The sequence below is a fragment of the Chrysemys picta genome, chromosome 22, assembly GCF_011386835.1.
Source record: "Chrysemys picta bellii isolate R12L10 chromosome 22, ASM1138683v2, whole genome shotgun sequence".
Taxonomy (NCBI): Eukaryota; Metazoa; Chordata; order Testudines; family Emydidae; genus Chrysemys; species Chrysemys picta.
Genome location: NC_088812.1, coordinates 9907590 through 9922009, shown reverse-complemented (window position 1 = coordinate 9922009; position 14420 = coordinate 9907590). Strand labels below are relative to the sequence as shown.

At 45.0% G+C, this 14420-nt stretch overlaps 1 protein-coding gene across 10 annotated transcripts in view; it reads right to left on the bottom strand.

Moving 5' to 3' along the window:
- WIZ (WIZ zinc finger) overlaps window positions 1-14420 on the bottom strand; it is a 119198-nt gene that overhangs the window by 47856 nt on the left and 56922 nt on the right. For 4 of the 10 annotated variants that reach the window (XM_042842949.2, XM_005304390.4, XM_065576329.1 and 1 more), the window contains exons 3-5: window positions 13781-13841; window positions 7520-10077; window positions 6832-7197 (exon numbers count right to left, since the gene is read on the bottom strand). The exons of 1 other annotated variant lie outside the window; for it this stretch is intronic. In XM_042842949.2, coding sequence (XP_042698883.2) covers window positions 6832-7197; window positions 7520-10077; window positions 13781-13841 — 2985 coding nt within the window. The remainder of the gene's footprint in view (window positions 1-6831; window positions 7198-7519; window positions 10078-13780; window positions 13842-14420) is intronic. 5 more of the 10 variants (XM_005304392.4, XM_005304391.5, XM_065576330.1 and 2 more) reach the window with 5 other exon arrangements.

Sequence of the window (14420 nt, the reverse complement as noted above, 5' to 3'; positions counted from 1 at the left end):
CTAGATATGAGAGCAGTCCCCAGGACAGAGAAAGGCAACAACAGCTTAAGGGAGGAGAGCTATAGTAAGTACTTGGAAGGATACAGATCATAAAGAACACTGAACAAGTGGAGAGGATAAATCATGGGCAACCAAACAACATCCTAGCTAAGTTTACCTCTAGCAAAGAGGAGCTTACATTTGCCTAGCACCTTCCATAGCAGAAAAACCTCAAAGTGCTTTACAAGCAATCAGCAAAGATCGCTTTGCCTGCCACTTAAGCACAGCCTCCTGTCAGGTGATACTGGCAGCTGTTTAACAGAGCACAATAGGCTAGGGCAGGAAGTGAAGAATACAATAACCACTTGAAAGTGGAGTGGGGGAAAATTCAGGGAGGCAGAATAATTCCCCAGCTGGAATTTGACCAAGACACTCAGGTTAACATCCTTACTCAGAAAAGACATTGTGAGGTTTTCAGTTACCATCAGGGCCAAGACCTCTTTACATTTCACACAAACATGACAGCTCCAACGGCACAATTCTCCCACTGAGCCATTGGTTCAGTCCTGACTCAGAATGCACCATTTTTTGCACCACCCTCTTTATACCTTGCGTTTTCCAATCCAAATACATGTCCCTAGTTCTTATCGTCTATTGGATCCAACTTAAAATTCTTGCCATGGGCCTGAACATCAGATATTTCCATCCTCCCCCCCTTTATTTTCATTTGTTCAGATGTTTTTACAAGCAATTAGATTTTAAGGTCAGAAGGGAAAATTATGATCAACTGGTTTGACCTCCTACATAACCCAGGCCAGAGAATACCACCCAGTAATTCCTGCATCCAACCCATAATCTGGTTGCGCTAGAGCAGATCTTTCAGCAAGACAGCCCTTTTCCACAGATACTCTCTGGTTAGTTTTTGTTTGTGTATCATGCAAATGGGGAGGTTTACAGGAAGAAGACGGTAGGAGAACCTCTGCTGCAGGAAGACCAAGGCCTGGTCTACATCTAAAACTTAGGTTTACCTAGCTATGTCGCTCTGCGGTATGAAAAATTCACACCTCTGAGATGCAGTAACTATACCTAACACCTGGTATAGTCACTGCTAAGATGGAAGAATTCTAGCTGCCACCTCTGGAGGGGTAGATTTACTACAGCAATGGGAATAGGCCTTCCATCACTCTACCAAGTGACTACACTACAGCGCTACTGTGGCACACCTGAGGTGCTGCTTTTTAGGGCTTTATCTGGCTAATTCCTGTAACACCGGACACCGTGACAACTTCAGAAAATTGACATAACCTAGAGGGCAATTAATAAAATGCTAAAAGAAATTAGTGTCTTTCTATCTTCTCCTGAAGCTGAGCTGACAAAGTGTATCCTGACAACAGGGGCATTGCCACCAGAAATGTATGGTTTAAATGTAGGGTCTAACAGCGAGCTATTTCCTGCCTGGAGAGGGGCTTCTCAAATAACCAGAGTCAATACCAGTCAGCTTTTTCCATGATCCACACCTGGAAGGGGACGGGAAGGAAACAGGAATTCTGTTCTGAGAGACATGAGCATAGGTGTTACACATTCACCATAGTCCAGGGACAGGTTTAATGCATCTCAGCTAAGCCTTATGATTCCCACAGCAACTGTAACTCACAAGAGGCAGTGTGAGTTAGTAGTTAAAACCAGAGGGGTGGCAGACAGGAAACCTGGGTTCTATTCCTGACGTGCCCTGACCCTTTTAGTAACTTTTGGCAAGTCAGCTTGCCTCCATGTGCCCTTAACTACCCACCTGTAAAATGGAGGTTGGATGTGGGGTTGGTGTATAATACTAACCTTCATAAGGGGCTTTGAGATGAAGAGTGTTACAGGTGGTGCAAAGTCATATACTTTACAAGCATAAGTTCAACAAAAGACATAGCAAAACATAAAATACTATCTATGCACAAAGGAGCAGCTGTATGAAACTCATGTGCTGGCTTTTGGGATTATCAATTGCAAGCTACAGTGTCCCGTTAACTTTTTTTTGCAGTGACAAAAATGTGTATATTATGGAATTAGCGTAAAAAAAACCCCAGAAGTCTCTCACGAGAGAGATTTGTTAGGTAATTCCTTCTCCTGACACTAAGTGCTAGAGGTCTTGAAGGAGCCATTTTAAAATTCAGTTGGACTCAAACTAATTAAAAGATTTACTCAAATTCTCAGAAAGTAGATTTTGTACTCAGGGAGGGAGTGCTGTAAATTGGGGTGGATACGCTGTGTTCTCTATGCATAATCAAGAGGCTTTGTTCCCTATTTAAATGCAAAAAACTCAACTCAGTCTTAACTCTGGAGTTGTGACTAGCACCTACATAATGCTGGGTGTGTGTTAGTTACACTTCAAGTTTTTGAAGCCCTAAACATAGGCCTTTAGCTTTCCAAATTAATCCCTTTTTTTCTGAGATCCCACTGCCCCAGCACACTAGTAATGAGACTATAAAACAGAATAAAGTAAGCAATATTTAAATCCAAGAGATAGCTTTTAAAGGATTTGCCATACTCTAGCCCTGGTTTCAGAGCAACAAGGCTTATCGCTGGATTTTCCCCACAGCCATATCATTTAACACTCACTCTCTCCTAAACACACACACTTTGGCATAAACAAGCTGATCGGGGTTTAGATAAGAAATGGAAGCACAGGAGACTCTGTTCCACTCAGGCTCCAGTACGGTACTAATCACTGTGGGACCTCAGTGCTTTCCGAGATGGCAAGACATTTCTTTACTGTTTCTTTGACCAAACACAGGAGTCCCATTTTCTTTCTGTACTTCATGGGACAGGTTTTTAGATAGTTTTTGATGCTGTAGCAGCATCAAATGGATGAATCCAGATTGTAAGGATTCCGTGCAGTAGCTTCAGTGTTCACATGATTGTAGCAGTAGCTTTCCTTGAGCAAAGCTGAAATGTTATGCCCTAAGTGGAGTACACTTTGGAGGGCCCAGAGCATGACACAGTCAGGTTGGCTTTGTATTGGGAAGTCAAGAGAATGCTGTTTTTATGGAGAGATTCACACTGGATCACATAGCTAAACAGTTTGACTATCATGGCACAAAGTGACAGGTATATTGGAGTAGAAAGAACAGGAGTACTTGTGGCACCTTAGAGACTAACAAATTTATTAGAGCATAAGCTTTCGTGGACTACAGCCCACTTCTTCGGATGCATATAGAGTGAAACATATATTGAGGAGATATATATACACACATACAGAGAGCATGAACAGGTGGGAGTTGTCTTACCAACTCTGAGAGGCCAATTAAGTAAGAGAAAAAAATATATGTTTCACTCTATATGCATCCGAAGAAGTGGGCTGTAGTCCACGAAAGCTTATGCTCTAATAAATTTGTTAGTCTCTAAGGTGCCACAAGCATTCCTGTTCTTTTTGCGGATACAGACTAACACGGCTGCTACTCTGAAACCTGTCATATTGGAGTAGGTAATTTTTTTCCTGGACTTTGATAAAAGTCAAACTGTTGGCAATGCTCTGAGGCTGACAGGGATGTGACATGTGGACTGATCAAAATTTAGCAGGAAACATTTTCAATATAGGTACTGGGTCTACATTACTTCCTAAAGGTGACTAATGGCATAACAATTGAGATAGGAATTAACACTAATATTAGCACTACTGGCCCTAATTAATATGTCTGAACTTAGAACATTGGAGCAATCACCCTCATTTCTTGTTTGCATTTACAGTTCACTCCTGTTTATTGGAGTGGCCTGGGGACACCTGAAAGTTTTGGATAACTGGATGTTCGAATAAGCAGAAGTGCAATTAACTAACCTCAGGCTACTTGTTTTGGAGAACTAGGACTTTTGGATAAGAGGAATCTGTAGAACTGGAATTACACTGAAAATCCAAAGTGAGGGTTAGGGTCTCCCATTTTTTAAACTCTCTCTTCATTGAGAATGTTTTGCTATTGAAAGGCTTTTGAAGCGACTCAACTCACTGACAGGTTTCAGAGTAGCAGCCGTGTTAGTCTGTATCCGCAAAAAGAACAGGAGTACTTGTGGCACCTTAGAGACTAACACATTTATTAGAGCATAAGCTTTCGTGGACTACAGCCCACATATGCATATGCATCCGAAGAAGTGGGCTGTAGCCCACGAAAGCTTATGCTCTAATAAATTTGTTAGTCTCTAAGGTGCCACAAGTACTCCTGTTCTTCTTTCAACTGACTGAGGGACCTTCCCTTTCCATTCATTTAATTTATTAACAAGAACACATGTACATTCTGGGAGTAGGGCTAATTTTTAACAAGACCAACACAGTATTCTAAGTAAACTGCACGTATTAGAAAAGCATCTCTGCAGTCTTTCATGGAACCTGTGGCTTGAAACTGCTGAAGTGCCAGCCAAAGGCAGCAACATTTCTAAAGACACCAAAACTGCTTACGAGCGTATGCAAGAGGTGCACCTAAGCAGTGCATCAAGGCACTGTGTCTATGACAAGCCCATGGCTCACATCTTACTAGCAGCCAGCCACAGTCACAAAGCTATATGCATCTACTGTGATTTGACTTGCCAAGTAGAGCTGTGTTTTTCAGATAATTCATTTATATTCATCTTCAAGAATCCTTTTAGATGCACGTAGGGCACGAGGAGCATGCCAGCACACCCTACATTGCACGTTCCTTATTTTAGCTAGAGACAGCTAAGATGACTGCTAAGTTTGGAATTCCAGTGACCATCCTTTTTTCATCTGTTTCAAGGACTTTGAGAAAGTTGCCAGGATATTATTGCTGTGGTAGGTGTCAGCAGAGAGTGCCGTCATACACAGCCTTAGAAGTTCCTTTTATTGAGTTTTTAGTCTTTTGAAGAAATGTTGTATTATTGTTCATTTTGTTATGCAGTCGTTCTTGGAGAAAAGCTGTGGCAGATAGGAGAATTTCTCTGTTTTATTCTCTGCATTTGGAGTGAATTCTTGGGACAGAGAAGCTTCCTGGGAACTGGGGTGGGATTTCTGGAAGAAGGGTTTGCCTGCATGCTGTCTGTGACTGCCTCTGCTCCAGAACTGGTGTGCATGGGTAGATAAAGCAAGGCACACTTAGGATAGACCCAGACTCTGCATCAGTAGTTTCTCTTCCACTGGGAAGCAGACTTGCAAGGTCCAGAGTTCCGTCACCATTCAGCAGAAGGGCTACCCATTGAGGGCGGTTGGAAGACTCAGACTCCTAGACTTTAAGGCCAGAAAGGACCATCACAATCATCTACTCCAGTGGTTTTCAACCTTTTTTCATTTGTGGACCCCTAAACATTTTCAAATGGAGGTGCAGACCCCTTTGGAAATCTTGGATATAGTCTGTGGACCCCCAGAGGTCCACGGACCACAGGTTGAAGACCACTGATCTAGACTGACTTGCACATTGCAGGCCACAGCACTGTCTCCACCCATTCCTGCAATAGACCCATAACCTCTGGCTGAGTTACTGAACTCCTCAAATCTTCGTTTAAAGATTTCAAGTTCAAATCCACCATTTACTCTAGTTCAAACCAGCAAGTAACTTGTGCCCTAGGCAGAGGAAGGCGAAAAACCCCTAGGGCAACAGCATTGATATACTATGCTTCTGTATCCAGGAACCCTACAGAAGTAGCTACCCTGCTCACTGGTCTCTGTTTAAGGCACTGGATAGAGATTTGGGAGGTTTTGGGTGCAATTCCAGGCTTTGCCACAGATTCCATGCAAGCCCTTGGAGGAGTTAGCGCTTCTTTACCTCAATTTCCCTAATTGTAAAACAGGCATACTAATCCTTGCTGATATGAAAGGCATGTCACAAGGCTAAATTAATGTTTGCAAGGTGCTCAGACGCTGCAGCAGTGGGAGCCATTTTGCTACAGAGAGGCACAAAGATCCTGCCACTTTTTGGACTGCATTTCTGAACATGAGATTACATGTGTTGAGATTTGTAGGGCAGCCACTGGTTCCCTACAGCCAGAATTCTGGAATTAAGATTGGACTATACTGCCCTAGTGAACGCTCTCTAGCACTTTCCTATGTTAACGGGAACTGCAGTTCTAGATTAATGCACCCATAGTTTCAAACAGACATTTTTAAAAACCAGGACATTGGGTTTCTGTCACTTGCATCAACCAATCTGGGTGAGTTTACCAGCAACAAGTTTTGTTTGGGGGTGGCTGATAGTTACTTTGAACACTTACCTGTCCCTCAGAGTTATGTTAGGCTCAGGAAGAGTGCAGCAGATGGGGCAAATGCACAGCTTCTCAGGCCACGGATTCTACTCACACCTGAGTGCTAGTAGAATTAATAAATAACTGGAAGCCACTGAACTGGTCCCAGTGGCTTCAACTTTGCCATTTCTCCCTCCTACCAAAGTTCTGCTGAGTGAGGAAAAAACGGGGCAGACTCTTATTTCAGGTTGATAGGTTTTAGTGACAGAAACCCAGTTCAATGCAGGAGATTGATCCTTCTAATAAAAAATAAAAAAAAATTCTTCCCTTGGGTCTCTCCACAGGAGCTTTCAAGGATGTTGTGCTGTGTGTGAAGAGAAAGGCAGGTTCTTTTGCCTATTGCTCCACCACCACAGATCTATTTGCCTGCTCAAAAGCCAGTGTCAGGTTTCATTGGCACAGCCCAGGCTTCAGTTTATGGCAAGACACAGGGATAACAAGGTATGGATGGAGATTAATAACAAGGGGCCCAATTCTGCCACCTTTATTCATGCTGAATAGAAACTTGTTCTGCAAATTGTCCCCTTCATCGAATTCTACTCAGAGTAAGGATGGCAGGATCTGGCCTTAGATTAGCAGTAAATACACTTTTCGGCTTGCAAGGTAAGTTCAGGACTTGCTTACCGTCTCGGAAGGACTGCATGGACTCGTCTCCCCACGCAGGTGGGAACGGGGATAAAGGAGACCGTGGAATACTGCATTCAGACATGGGGGTCATGCTTTTTCGGTGTCCAAACCCGTGCACCTCCCTCTCTCGGTTTGGGGATGAAGGCTCCGTTCCTACTGCAGACTGCAGCATAGGGTGTTGGGATGAATTGGCCAGCAGCTCCTTTAAGATGTTAATTGGAGAGATGGTGAGCTCCCAGTTGGTGATACCGAAGTCCCTCAGGTGGGCTCTGGCATGGCTGGACAGACCGGCACGTGTATCAAAACCAGCCCCACAGAACTCACATCGCATTAAACTGAAAGTACTTGGGTCAAAGTTGGCAACTGCGAAAAAGAAGGACAATTTGTCAGCATCATCCAGGAGCAGCTAACAAATATTAAAAGCACCTAACAAATATTTCCAGACATGGGAAGCCCAAGGGAGGACTTTACTGCACATAACATGGTAAAAGCCCCAGCCAGGTGATAATGCCAAAAGAGAAAAGCTTAACCAGATGAAAAAGCCATGAATGGATGTTGTATTGTGACAAGAGACTCAGAGATTCAGGCCAGCTACCATAATATACATACCCAGCCTCAGTGGGAGGAATTAAAAAAAAAAAAAGTTTTAAAAAAAAGTAAAAAAAATAATAAATTGAGTACATACTACCTTTTTTCTTCTTCTTTTGGAAGGAAAATTTTTGCTCAATAGCTTTCACTTCTTCTGCTGAGATGAAATGACGGACATTGTAGCTCACACCCACCCTGTTCAAGTGTCCCCTCACATGGTTGGCTAGGCCAATCCCATTGTGAAACCTGTCAGGACAATATGGGCATTTCCTCTCTTCGTTCTTCAGCATGGGCGAGTCTGTATCCAAGAGGTCATCTAGCTCTAGGGAACCCTCTAGAGGGGAGTCCAGCAAGAGAATATCTAAGGGGAGGGATTCGTCCATCATGAACTCCCTGGAAGGAGCTGCTATTTTTTTCTTGTACAGCTTCCCCTTTGGCTGCTTTGTCTTTTGGGGATGAAGGTTCATCTCCTCTAGAAGGACAACAGGGACCATCTTCTGTAACTGATGCTGCTGTTCTTCCGATGCTATAGAAGAGTCTGTTGCTTTCAAGGTGTCTCCGAAAGTTCTCTTGAGGGCCAAAACAGACTGAGGAATAGCAAAGGGTTTGAAGCTTCTATTCTCAGTCAAATCTATTTCCGTGGTTAAAGAAATTTCCTCTTCCATGCTCCCAACATCATTTGCCAATGCCCATTTGTGCCTGAGCTCCTCCAGCCCCTCTGGGTGAGTCCTGACGTTGTCCCCATCACTCTCAAGGTGGTGTATTGTGCTTTTTTTTTTCATTTGCTGCAGGGCAAACTGAGAATAAACTTTTGCTGAGGTAAGGGTAGACAGCCCTAAGTTTTTGTGCAGGGCACCGTACGGGGCTGCTTTCCTGGTGTGAAACTCTGATGTCTGGAAGTCCTTTTTATTAGTTCCGTTGCTTTTATTGAGTCTCTGGTGACCCATGGAAAAGCTATGAACAGATTCATAATGGGATGTGCTTTCTCGGTGAGGCTGGGGAAACAGTCTCTCGGCTTTGCCAAAATAATCCATCTCTGAAAATCGGCCTGGCCTAGCGGGGCTGTAGGCATCCCTGCTAGTTCCAGGCTGATTAGAGTCCTCTTCAAAAATCTCTATGTCCCAGGGAAGATGGGAATGGGCATATTTCATGTGTTCCTTTAGGATATTTTCATTGGGGGCGGGGAAGCTGCAGAGCATGCATGTGCTGAGTCCTTTACTGCTGCTGTGTGGCTGCACCTGCACAGGGGTGTGTTTGTTTGGTTTTAAGTGTTTGTAGATGTTGTGCACTGGGCTGTCATGCATTTCTCCACTGCCAGTGCTGCCAAAGAGATTCACATTCTTCATGCCTTGGTCCTTCCTCTCCTTGACGTGCATCTTGGCATGCTGGACGAAGATCTTAGAGGAGTTGGTTCCAAAGACGCACTTGGGACACTGCAGCCGGGCTTCTCGACCTTCGTCTGAAAACTCATTGAGCTTCTGGATTTCTTCAATGATTTTCTCTCTGGACTCCTGATGAAGCCTCTTGTGCTGCTCCAGAGAGCCAGGGTCCCCAAATGCCCATCCGCATTCATTACAGGAGAACTGACACTGACCCCCAACTGCATCTCTATCTTGGTCCTGCCCTGGTCCCTGGTTATGCTGAAGCATGTGATCCATCAAGTGTTCCTTTTTCTTAAAGTAAATGCTGCATTCAATGCACGTGTACACGGTGGGATCCTCCTCCTGGCCAAGCTCTTCCTTTCCCTGCTCCTCTAACAAGACACTGCACACATACGGCCTCATCTCAATGTCATAGGAGCTGCAGGGAGTTGGTTCTAGAGACATCAGTGGGATTCGCTCTACAGAGTCTTCAGCGTTTACCGTCCAGGACTGTTTGCTGATAGCAAGATCTTCATTTATCTGGAGGCTTGGCTTTTGCAATGTCCACTCTGCAGCATTAAGAGAACTCAAGTCACTCAAACTGGCCTCCATTGCCAGCCCCGTCCTGTCAGAGGATACACTCTCCAGAGTTTTCGACTTGTTCAAGACAGGGTTTAGCGTTTTTCTGAATACCGGCAGAGGCAACAGACGAGGCACCTCATGCACGGCCTGTCCCCTGATGGATAAGTTAGTTGCTCCATCTGTTGGCTTGTTTATGTCTTTATAGTGAGGACTAGAACTCTTACTGTGCCCAGAAATCCAGTCAAACCTCTGAATGCCCTTCTTTTTTTTATCTAAGTGCTCTTTACTGAAGGCTTCAAGTTGCTTTGGTTCGTTTTTATGATATTTTTCCTCTCCACTAACAGACCGTACTCCAGCACAAGGAATGGAAGTTTCTGCTGTAGCCTTGTGAGTGTTCAAGTCCTGAGAGTCGCTCTCCAATTGATCAGTGTCCATCTGCACAGTATTTACAATCTTGGACTCCACTGTAAACGTGGACTCCATTGAGCGTGAAGGATTTACACACTGCACTTCTGTTGAGCCTGCTGAGTCCTTCAAACCAGAAAGTCTTTCTAAAGTGCTTTCTTCTCTCAAGTCACCTCCTCTTGTCTCTAGAGTGGAACAATCCCATGATGTGCTGCCAGACACAGTCATGCTTCTTAGCTCTGCTGAACCCCTGGAATCTGCTCTGTAAAACCCTTTCTTGAGTTCTACATGTTCTTCATTCCTGGTGCTGCAAATAATTTTTGACATTTATTAGCTGGTTAAAGGATATGAACAAACACTTCTGTTTACATAAAACACATCACTTCATTTTCATAGCTTTTAAGGTCAGAAGTGACTGTTCAATCATATACTCTGAGCTCCTGCATAATAGATGCCAGAGAATGTCACCAGGCTTCCCCTGTATGTAGCCCATTTAAAATTAACAAGACTGATCTGTTAATCAAATATACTAAGGCTGGAAAGGACCTATTAGGCTGCCTATTCCACTTTTTCCTTGCCCCTTCCAATGCCACGTGCAAGATGAATCTCTTCTGCATATCCTCAAGGACTTGGTCCAGTTTCGTTTCAAAGACTCCAATAGCATTAGCAGCTTCCCTAGAGAGGCTGACCCACATATTAGAAGTGACCCTATTAGAAAGGGTTTCCTGAAGACCAGCTGAACGTTTCCATCATCACTTCCTGGATTACTGCCTCAACCCACCTAAACAAAATTTCCCCTTTCCCCGCTCAAAAACCCGCCCCACCCTCTGCAGAGACCTTTGGGACACAGGCTCCTAGACAGTTCGATCACTCTCTCTACCAAGCTGCCCACGGATATTTGCTGTTGTGGGAGGACAGATATTTTATTATGAGGCCGAACAGGAACCAGTAAGGCTTTCGTAGAGCTCAATGGACAGTGCAGGCATGGCCCCTAGCACCCTGCCTTTTGGATCCATAAATTCCACGGTTAGAAGGGACCATTATGATCATCTCATCTGACAGCCTGTGTAACATAGGCCAGATAAATGCCCCGCAATAATTCCTAGCGCAGAGCTTTTAGAAAAACAACATCCAATCTTGATTTCAAAATGGTCAGAGATGGAGAATCCACCAAGATCCTTGGTAAGTTGCTCCAGTCATTAATTACTCTCCCTGTTAAAAATTTACATCTTATTTCCAGTCTAAAGTAGTCTAACTTCAACTGCTAGCCATTGGATCATGCTTCTACCTTTCTCTGCTAGATTGAAGGGCCCATTATTGTTCCCTTTGTAGGTACTTACAGACTAATCAAAATCACCCTTTAACCTTCTCTGAGTCCAGACATAGGAGCCTCGCCAGTGGCTTATTCAGAGGAAAGTTCTATCGGCTGGCAGCTCTCTAAAGGAAGTGTGAGAAATTAGGAGCCATTTTGCTCTTCTTTATTGTTTTTTGTTTCTCCAGCTTCAGCATTCTGTACAGGGGCCACAAGCCAATGGGGGCAGGAGCATCCCCTCACACCTTGGTAGGGGCTCAAAGTATAGAGAATACGCCCTAAAAAGGTTCCTCCCCACACCTACTCTTTCTGCACTGGGGCAGAGAACAGGACAGTGCTAACCGCCTGCCAGGATCTTGACGGCTACATCTCATCTGCATTAAGTGGAGCAAATAGACATGAGGGCACTGCTGCTAAGGCAACGGCAGTCTTGTGGGGAGACATTACAATCTCCCTCATTCACAGACGATCCCGATGGTGTTTGTACCAGTTTTGAAAGGGTTGAAGGCTTTTTATTGCCAACATGGCTGCTGGTAGGAAGGGGAAGGAGAGGGGCAGATGCCCAAAGGGACTAGGGTTCGAGAAGCAGCGCCCATAGGTCAGCTATGGCTAAAATTTCAAACTTTGGGGCAGAGGTACCGCAGAAGTCTAAAAAGAGGTGCCTGTGGACACCACATGAGGGCAGCTGCGAATCAGATTGGGCTCCTGTTCTCCTCTCTGCCAGTGACCAGCTACTCAACTGCTCTGAACCACTCCTACTCCCTCTGCAAATACAAGGATAATGATTCTACCCACCTTTACAAAGTGCTTGGAGATCTATGGATGAAAAAAAGCTAGAGAAGTGTCTTTATTAAAATAGAGGTGCAGATGGTGGAGACCACAGGTCCCAGCAGGTTTTGATTGAGAAGGAGCATTGCATGCTGAGAGCGATAGTCTGATGGCAGCTATCAGAGGTACCGCTTCACAGACCATTGGGTGTAGCACACACGGTGCAAAAGGCAGCACAGGGCAGCCATACAGACTCCAGGCCTCCGTACAGCCAGAGAGCAAGGTAAGATTCCTCCACACACCGGCTCCTGCCAATATACCTTATTCCTGGATTACAGGGACTACACTTGAATCTCCACAGCCTACTCAGTCCTCGGCTTCTCTGTTGTCAGTGACAAACGTGGCAGTGATTGTGTGATGTGGATGCTTGTCAACTAACATCTGGGTTGAGACCCCCCCTTGTTCAGTTCACACCAGGAATACTCAGAGCTTTGGCTCATTACAAACCTGTCTCAGTGGAAACCCCCTGAACCTCTTATTAATCAACCGAGTCATCCAATACACCACCTCTCTCTCATTCCACGCCTTCCTCATAGAAAAACACTAACTAAGACTTTCACTTGCTCCTTATGATGGGCACTGGGCCAGAGAACCTAACAAACAGGGGACTCAAATGCCTCCAATTGCAGAGGTGACCAGAGGCGATAAAAACCGCAACAGCCGCTCTGCTCTCAAGTCTATGAGACAGGATAGCATTATCTAACAGGTCAAGTTCTACTGAATTGAGAACAAAGCACCTTTGTTGGCTAAGATAGCACAGCTGCCAAGCCCACAAAATTCCCACACAGCACTGCCATTTTCTGTTTTAAGAAACCTCCTCTCCCCACAAATTCACATCCAGTTTTCCAGCTCAGTAAAATCCCTTATTTTACCCAAGCAAAATAACTGCTGGTGGGAAGAGAGTTTCTCCATGGTCACCAAGGAAAGGTGATTACCATATGCACTGCAAATCCCATGTGTATTATTAAGAATAACTCACTAAGGAAACTCCTAGCCCAGGAAGGATCAGAACACTGAGTAACACTGGATACAAAAATAAACCCATTAAAATGTGCTGGGCACTAGTTATGTTGCGTAAGCAGGATAAACGAGGGGCATTCTGAGCAGGTCAGTGGTCCATACTGCCCTGCAGAATTATCACTCAATGCCACAATGTGGGACACACAATATCTGACATGCTTTCTCCATCGTATTCCACAGCTACTCCTTGAACATCCCTCCATCAACCTTAAATCTCGGTTATCACTGCCAGCCTACTCAGAGATAATGGCTGCAGGCAAGCCTCCAGTAGCCATAATAGTGGCACTAAGAGAGGAATGGTACACTACCTGGGCCTCAGACACCCCTGCCGGAGGTGATGTGCATGCAGGCAGCTGGTGGATATGGGGGAAAGAGAGAAACAAGAAAAAGCAAAAGACTGAATGGCAGGACATGCACCCCCATTCCCTCCCAAAAGCCACTTGGTAGCATATCATCATGAGAAACACAGGTCACTTGAGAGGTGTAATCAGGAGAACTGGGTTTGACTCCTCATCCTAGTCTCTTTTACTTTAAGACTGAGAATGTTGCATGGGTTGGGCTCGGAGGCCCAATGATGTCATCAAGTAGAACAACCGGGTTGGACATGCATTCAGCCCTGCCTGGCAAGCGTGAGAGAGAGTAAGATGCCCAATGTTACTCAACAGCAAGGAGTGACACTGGCTGGCTCCAAAGGGGAGCTCCTCTTTGGCCAGGAAGGACAATGACGGCAGGGGGAGGGGCATCCTCAGGCTTTACTACCTGGAAGCTCTGTTAAAAGTGAAAGTCCTCGGGATCGGTTCAGTGGCAGTGACACAAATGTGTGATTTATCCCAGGAGCATCAGCACTTACCAGAGTTCCTTCCTGTGAGGCGTGCTCGGGACAGCATCACAGAGGGCAGGATCGGGCTCATCTGCAACAGAGAGAAGGAAAGCTTCATCGATCAGGGCCGAATCTTGGCTTCTTTACTGCCATTTGGAATAATGTCATTTTGTGTTAAAAAGCTTTCCTGGCAGATAACCGCCCCCTCCTCTGCTTCTGCTGCGCCTCCTCCCCTCCTGCAGCCGGGTTGAGATTACTGCAGCATTTCTATCCCACACTTAAGAGGGTTTAATCCTGTGCACCAACGATTTGATCTATAATCATTCTTCCAGTAAGCAGTTTAAAATAAAAATGCACATGCTTCAATGCCTGGCTCCCACCCACCCTCTCTTGAGAGGGGCACCCAGTCTATTTGAAGTCAAGCAACTGGGTGGTGGTTGATTTTTTGTAAAGAACCCTTGCAAAGGGAACCTTGTGAAAATGATGGAACCTGTGCAGGATGTCACACAGTAACACAGTGATGTGCTCTCTGCTGCCTTGAGCTGGAGTGACCTGCCCTTAGGCTAGAGGTATCCATTCAAAATGCTGATGCAAAGGATCATTGTCCTAGCCCAGTGGTTCTCCACCTTTTTATTTTATTGTGGCCCACAATGTGTTATGTGGGCCGCAT